General features: G+C 31.8%; 1 protein-coding gene across 1 annotated transcript; it reads right to left on the reverse strand.

Moving 5' to 3' along the window:
- Positions 1–5,330: 5,330 nt before the first annotated feature.
- On the reverse strand, positions 5,331–7,572 carry LOC134268894 (glycine N-acyltransferase-like protein Keg1). The gene is made up of 6 exons (XM_062751134.1): positions 7,210–7,572; positions 6,738–6,845; positions 6,371–6,491; positions 6,146–6,229; positions 5,769–5,832; positions 5,331–5,670 (listed from the first exon to the last, which is right to left on the reverse strand). Exons 1-6 carry the CDS (start codon positions 7,423–7,425, stop codon positions 5,331–5,333), a joined length of 933 nt encoding a protein of 310 aa, XP_062607118.1. The 5' UTR covers positions 7,426–7,572.
- Positions 7,573–7,749: the final 177 nt, after the last annotated feature.

Genomic DNA, 7,749 nt, shown 5'->3' on the forward strand with positions numbered 1-7,749 from the left:
AGAGCCCGCGGCAGATGGCGCTGTCATTGAATGGTCGGTGAACCTAATGGTCATGTGTTAGCTTTACATATCAATAGATCTGATTTTTAGCCGGGCTCATTGCTCGTAGAGCAATGCCCGGCTATTGCGACGGTGAGCAACAGAAAATGCTGCTTCTTCACCGCCAAATTGAGTGTACGAGTGAAAATATAGTACGTACGCCCAGTCGCTGTTGAGAAAACAAAATCCATTCAAACACCTTAAGAAATAGTAAATCGAATATTTTTATCAAAATATTAAATTGTTTAATATTTTTCCTGCCTCCTTTGACTAATATTTTACGGAGCAATTCAACAGGTGCGAAAGGTTTTCATCAGGTATCCCTGTCTGCGTCATATTCTATAAATAAAGGTTGTACTATCTGGCTAACACAAATGCAGGGAACATCATTAATGACTTGATGCAAAACTCCCCGCTGCGGACACATCAGTGCATAGTCGTTTGACCTTAATTAATCTTGCTGCATCGGTGTTTATTTACTTCTGTTTGTATATAAAACCCCGAAACGATACATGTGATAAATATTTTATGCTGTTAATTTCTAGCTATATTTTATTTAATTTTTAAAACTTTTTAATACCTTACATGCCATTGAGATATTTTTGTGTGTAACATATCCTCTAAACGTCTGAACTTGATTTTAAACTGTCACCACGGTCTTTGTTCATTACCCTGTAAATGAGCCCGGGTTTCAGTACTTCTGAGTACTTTGATTTTATTAAGAAATTATGCAAAGAACCAAATATTTAGGCGCACACTTCAAAACTGCGACATTTATAATAATTATAACCATACATGTATAATCTTTATTTGAATATTTAAAGCTAAATATGGCGTATCTGGACTAAAAATTAAAAATACTAGATTAAGCGTAGATTTACATGAGATTTGGTTTTTATATTCAAATTAAAATTAAAAACGTTTCTATTTAGTTAAATTCAAACTAATTGAATTAAAACTGTCTGATATTTAAATTCCGAGTCGATAAGAATCGGCCATTGTTTTAAATCTCGGATATCTATGAAACGCGATTGATTTAAATTGTTTGATTTTCATTAAATGTTTCAGTCTGCATTCCATTTTTTTTTTTTTTTTTTTTGTTGAAATTTTAAGCTTTTTATTTCCGACATTTTAACCTTTCATTTCCGACATTCTAAAGTGTTCATCTTCGACATTTTTCAGGAAGTGCTTTCCGGTAATGAAAAAATTTAAAGAATAAATTATAGACTGTTTAGTAAATCAATGTTCGGCGCAGTCTTTGACATTTAATTTAGTGAACATTAAATGCGAAGAAAAAATTGCATGCTCATTAAACTCTGTTTACTAGACTTAGTGCTTCATGTACAGATGTATATACATGTATACAGAACTTTTATTTTAAAAATGTTGTGTATAATAAATTCTTTCAAAATTCCATTTCTACATACATGTACCTGGTAAACATTAAATTGCCGGAGAGGTACCTTGCAAAAATACCGGAAATAAAAAGAAATAAATGTCGGAAAAGAAAAGACAAATTGTCAGAAATGAAATAAAGAAATGGCGGAAATACCTTGCCGATTTCCGGAAATGAAATGCAGCGGTACTATTTTTACAGTGGTATATAAAGTACCAAAACAAATAGAAATATCTTTTTCATATTTTAGTCTGAACTTATAAAAAACGCCTTATATGACTTTAAAGTTTTTAAACGCAGTATAATATAAGGTCCGCCCTCTGTATTTCATATATCTTTATGTCATAAAGGGAAATTTTTGGACAGGGTTTATTTTCGTAGCTAGAGAAAAGGACAGGGCGGACCTTAAAACGCAGTTATCAGAAAAGGTCGATCTCTGTATTTCAGATATTTTTATGTTATAAAGGGAAATTTTTGGACAGGGTTTATTTTCGAAGCTTGAAAACTAGAGAAAAGGACAGGGCGGACCTTAAAACGCAGATATCAGAAAAGGTCCGCCCTCTGTATTTCAGATATTTTTATGTTGTAAAGGGAAATTTTTGGACAGGGTTTATTTTCGAAGCTTGAAAACTAGAGAAAAGGACAGGGCGGACCTTAAAACGCAGTTATCAGAAAAGGTCCGCCCTCTGTATTTCAGATATTTTTATGTTGTAAAGGGAAATTTTTGGACAGGGTTTATTTTCGTAGCTTGAAAACTAGAGAAAGAGACAGGGCGGACCTTAAAACGCAGTTATCAGAAAAGGTCCGCCTTCTGTATTTCAGATTTTTTTATGTTATAAAGGGAAATTTTTGGACAGGGTTTATTTTCGGAGCTTGAAAACTAGAGATTAGAACTTTTTAGTGTGTCAGTGTTTAGAACTTCCTTAATTAATATTTGATGTACCAGTCTAATCGTGTGCCAATTTCCTACTTAATTTTACACAAGTTTTATAAATGTATTATATGTCTTTTGCCATTCACACAAGTTTGTACAACGTCACCAGGCTCATAGTAAACAAAAACTTTGAAATGAATGACCGTTCTCGATTTACTATTAATAGAAAATCACAAATGTCGGCTGACCCCTACCACATTGTACGGTTTTGTTCTTTATATATTCGTGAATTTCAGCGTAAAAAATTCTTGAATCGTATGGTTTAGATATCAATTAATGATTGATCAATGAATGATTTGAGATGAAAAATTTGCTAACTTTGTTTATTTTTAACACATTTTACCAGGGCCCATAAGTGCATTCGTTCTTTTCTGAAATTGTTTGTCTTTAAACTCAGCTTTTTATATGTACAATATCGGTATACTTTAAAACTTTAAACTTTTTTGACAGGTATCTGCGTGATTTTACTACACTCCAATACACCCCCCCCCCAAAAAAAAAAAACATTTAGAAGGGGGGTATAAAATGTTTGGATTTTTATTGAAACCGAGAGACATAAGTATAAATAACATATCATAAATGTAGTGAACAGAGATCTAGGTACATGTATTGTGAATGTGAAGTTACTTATTGACTAGTCTTCATATTTACTTATTGACTAGTCTTAATATTGTTTACAGAGTGTATGTAATGATTAGAAAAAACGTGATTTGAAAAAGTAATATTATACAATGCATTTATAAAATACCCTGTTAAAATTCTATTTCCATCTTTGTGATATATATATTAAACTTAAATTGCCATAAAGGTATCCTAAAAACAATCCGAAAATGTGAAAAAAAAAATGTCGGAAATGAAAATAAAATTGTCGGATTCCGAAATCATAACAAAAATTGTCGGAAAATGCAATGTTAAATTCAGGAAATGAAATGCAGAGTTCTAGTAGATATAATAATTAGCCTTTGAATAAGTAAGAAACAGTGTTAACTTATAAAAACACAGGGGATATGGTACTTTAGGTTTTCTCAAACGAAACAATTATAGGTTAACCCCCAACTGCCTAATCCGTAGGCATGTTGTTTTTACAATAAGGGGTGTAGGGTAGTACACCGTGACATAAGCCCCTGTCACAGCTAGTGACCCTCCAGTTATTTACAACAATATTAAACGTAAAGAATGACAGATTTCTTTTATTAATACTATATAAAGAAATATATTTTGAAAGATGTGAACTTTAGTTTTTGTGAGTGGATTAGTCAAACGTTTATCATGTTTATAGGAAAGAGAGTGTAACTAAATGATTCGTGTTGGACTTACGAACATTTATCTCTTCATCCAATACTGATTAATCTGCCAGTAAAGTTACAAGGCGGTGAAGGTAAATGTATGAACATTTGTTTTCTTAATATTTTTTTAAAGATAATGTTGACATTAGTGTATTAATTTAAAGGACAAAAGAAGCATGTCCCATCTTCCCGACAGGAAACCCGATCAATAAATCTATACATTCCTTTATTTATGTATTAATTTCGATTTCTTACTTATTGTTTACTACATTTTCTTGGAGAAAACACTTGCTATTAATACGACTATATATCCTTAATTAATTTTAAAAGAATAGTTTTTCAATTAATATCGAATGAACCACATGCATACAATTCGTATAAACGGCCGAGGGCGGACCTTTTCTTATAGAGCCAGGCGGACCAAATATGTTATCGTATTAGGTCCGGTCGGACCTCTAAACGAGGCGGACCAAATATTATGCGCTAAAAAAGGTTTGTTGTAATTAATTTTGAAGTTATTTCCAGTGCAAATCCTTTTGTATACTTCAAATGCGTTTTGGAGCGATTCTGCAATTATTTATTTCCGAGATACAGATAATTCTAACTAGTGCCAAACTATTACAGTAACTATGATTGGTAAACTGTTAAAACAAGTTTGTTGACGGCGCTAGGGTAAGAAGTGTGCATTGTTTATAGACGCCGTGTTTATTGATATTAAAATTAAAATACAATTTTCATGTTTTTATTGAATTTATTTTGGACTGGTAGAAATCTGTCTGGACTGACAAACTATACATGGCAGTCGGTCCAAATGACTGATAGTGAAAAAAAGATTTCAAGAACTCTGAATAAGTCAATGAAATTTGACATTTATATCTAACCTGGCTCTTTTGAAAATCACGGTTTAAGTAGTTCATTGATGAAAAATTTTCTCTCCTTGTAAACAACTAAAGGGTGGTAACTTTTGGAATTTCCTGTCCAAAAACCACTCGAACGATTTTGTCCAAAATGTGCATACATGCAGTAGATATAGTCATATACTAAATATACAAAAATAACGAAAATTAAACGACAGGAATTTTTTGGGGTGGGTGTGTTGTACATCCTTAAATGGACTTAAAACTAAATACTGTACTGTTCGTTACCACCATATTTTTCGCTAGTTTAAAGAGGAGGATCCATGTATATATATATATTGTTCTGATCAATTACTTTTCCTTCGGGTAGAACTAATGCTTAATAAAGTACATGTACACCACTTTCAAGAGAAATTTAAATAAAATGAGTGATGTTTTATAATGGTTTAACTCCTGAGGTTTCTGCCAGACGGAAATTATTTTCCATATCCCAATAGGAGAACAAGAACAAAACATCTTTTTACACGAACCGACCCTTTATAAAACTCTATTCGTTATGTATTATAATTCATTTTTATTTGTTTTAAATAACCCCCTAAAATATTCCACATTTATTAATGAATGAAAAAACCATTGATTTAATTAGATATGTGTAAGTGCTTTTTTACTGAACAGATTCGTCCACTCTTTTCTTTTCATTCTCGTAATAGAACCAGGTAAAAATAGATTCGGGATAAACTTCAACTTCTTCATACCCAAGTTGTTTATGCAATATAATTGACTTTGTATTTCCTGTCTCAATAGCCGAGTACACAAAGTCATCTTTCCTCAGAATTTTCTCCGAGAGAAGAGAAACAACAGCACTTCCGAGTTTCCTTCCTCCGATACTCTGGTAATACGTGAATCATCCCGATAGCTCCGTAATGTTGTTCAAAACCCCAGGCCACTGGTTCTCCTGATTCGTTGAGGATGCACACGGATTCAAAAGTGGTGGCTGTATGTGTGAAGAATTCTTTGGCGTCACAATAACTACCTGTGTACTGCCATTGACTTAGAATCAAGTCCATGTATTCTCTCTTGATGGTTGTGGCGGTAAAAGGTGAGGGAACTTCGCTATCAACATTGCCAGGGGAGAAAAAAGGAACGAATATTAGAAGACTGAAAAGGAAATTTTTACTATGAATTCGGTCAATATTTGGAACCCAGAAGAAACATTTTCTTTTTACTTACATTTTCCTTAAGGTATGTTTGGAAACTCTAATGTATCAAAACCTCCAGCCCATGACGGTTTGGTATCTTGCATTTTCTTAGATTCACCTACTACAGTAATTATTATTACATTCAAACATGTACAATTTGATTGCATGTGAAAAAAAGTGTTATTATTAATAACATCTTGAAAACAATAATCGTAATCATAATAATCATCATTGATTTTTCAAAATAATAATTTCTGTGTAATAGATGATGAGAACGTCTCTATATTTATTCAGATTTGCTATTTTGCATAAGAGGCTCAAATAAAATGCATAAATCAGGGCAATTCACATGAAACGTTCACAGAAAGAAACATTCAAAACTGGAACATTTTTTGACGAAGAAATTCCATATTTAATGTTTTAACACAACTTACAGCACTTTAATGTAGAAATTGTGGCGTTGTGAGCATCTTCATCTCCTGACATAGATAATATTTCCTTCATCTGCCTTGGTCCCCCTGCCATATTGTGCAAATTGCAAATACTCGAAAGTTATTTATTACAGTATTATATAATAATATTAAAGTATTATAATTTAATATCATAAAAAAGGAAATATAATGATACTCAGTAGTCTAGCATTATGAGAATGTTGATACCGAAAAGGAGTATGCTGGATGTTGATTTCTGAAGGCGTTGAGAAATCATCTGATTTAGAATAACACAGAACTCCTCTCGTCTACAGTAACCGTACACTCGGTGTGGGGATAGGTCTTCAGGCTTTAATATATCACATTTATTACTATAAATATTATACCGGTAAGAGAGAAAGAGAGAGAGAGAGAGAGAGAGAGAGAGAGTAAAAACGTAGTAAATACACTCTCCCTCAGTAAATTCTGCAAATTTTGAAACTTACCAGAGCTGGAAAAGAATGCGTGAAGTATATTTTTGCTTTTGTTCCGTATATAATTGCTTTTTTATTTTGATTCATTGCGATTTTATCCTGTAATGATACATGCAACATACCAAGTTCTCCACTTCTAAAATGCAATTAAACTGTGGCCATTCATCGACGAGGACGAACTTGAATTTTTTGAACAGATTCTTTTGGGATAGCATCAATGGATAATAAGCCTAATTAGATTTAAAAAAATGAAATTAATATTGCTAAAGCCTAAACAAAAAAATCATAATTGCCGAAACTTAAACTATAATACAAAATAATAATTGCATTAATGATTGCTATTTTTTATAATACGATACTTAATTTCATATTGTATATATTATTGAAATGTTTTTAATAAACTACAAGTTAAGTATACAAAAATGTATTGTAGAAACCAATGCACCACCTATTGAAATCAACTTTATTCCCATCAGTATGGATGGACAACAAAAATTCTTCATTTATAAATATTTCCATTTCTATTTTATTTCTGTGATAACTCTTTGAAAGTTAGCGGAGTTGATTTCTTAAATAATTCCGGTAAGTGTTTACCATTAGTGAGGCTGGCAGCTGTTTTTTCAGTTCCTCCAGTAGAGTAGGGTACTCCTCCTCGGGCAGAATTACGTATGGATCCATATTGAAACTCCTAAACTTCTTGTCAAAAAACATTAAGTTTTGTTTTAACACATTATTATTTTTTACAAAAGTTGAGATATGGATTATAAAATAAAACAATTTCATTTTCTGCAACATTTTAGGGAAAACCATTCAAAACCCAAAATACGAGTTAAATGTGCTTTATTTACTGCAACTATTGCAATCATATAAAAAGACAGGGAAAGGTATGTAATAATTATAAATATATCCTTACAAAATATTCGTATAAAGTATGAAATGTAAAATTTTATTTCAATCCATATGCATATATAAAAGGAAAATGAAACATTTGACATCAGATGGGGTGAATTTCGTTCGAGCAGATTATTCAAGCTCTTTCATTTTTTTCTTTCATATACTAATTGATGGCTCTAATTTAACTTATTAAGTTGATTGTGTTAATCTACTGATTAGTAAACAATATTTTAATAAAAA

Source organism: Saccostrea cucullata, unplaced genomic scaffold (assembly GCF_032062105.1).
Source record: "Saccostrea cucullata isolate Sc308-1 unplaced genomic scaffold, CSIRO_AGI_Scuc_v1 ctg8129, whole genome shotgun sequence".
Taxonomy (NCBI): Eukaryota; Metazoa; Mollusca; class Bivalvia; order Ostreida; family Ostreidae; genus Saccostrea; species Saccostrea cuccullata.

Coding starts and splice junctions, on each gene's coding strand:
- LOC134268894 (XM_062751134.1), bottom strand. CDS start 7,425: ATGGTTTTCCCTAAAATGTTGCAGAAAATGAAATTGTTTTATTTTATA. Junction 6,846..7,209: donor AGCTGCCAGCCTCACTAATG/GTAAACACTTAC, acceptor AAATCTAATTAG/GCTTATTATCCATTGATGCT. Junction 5,671..5,768: donor GGAGGTTTTGATACATTAGA/GTTTCCAAACAT, acceptor TTTCCTTTTCAG/TCTTCTAATATTCGTTCCTT.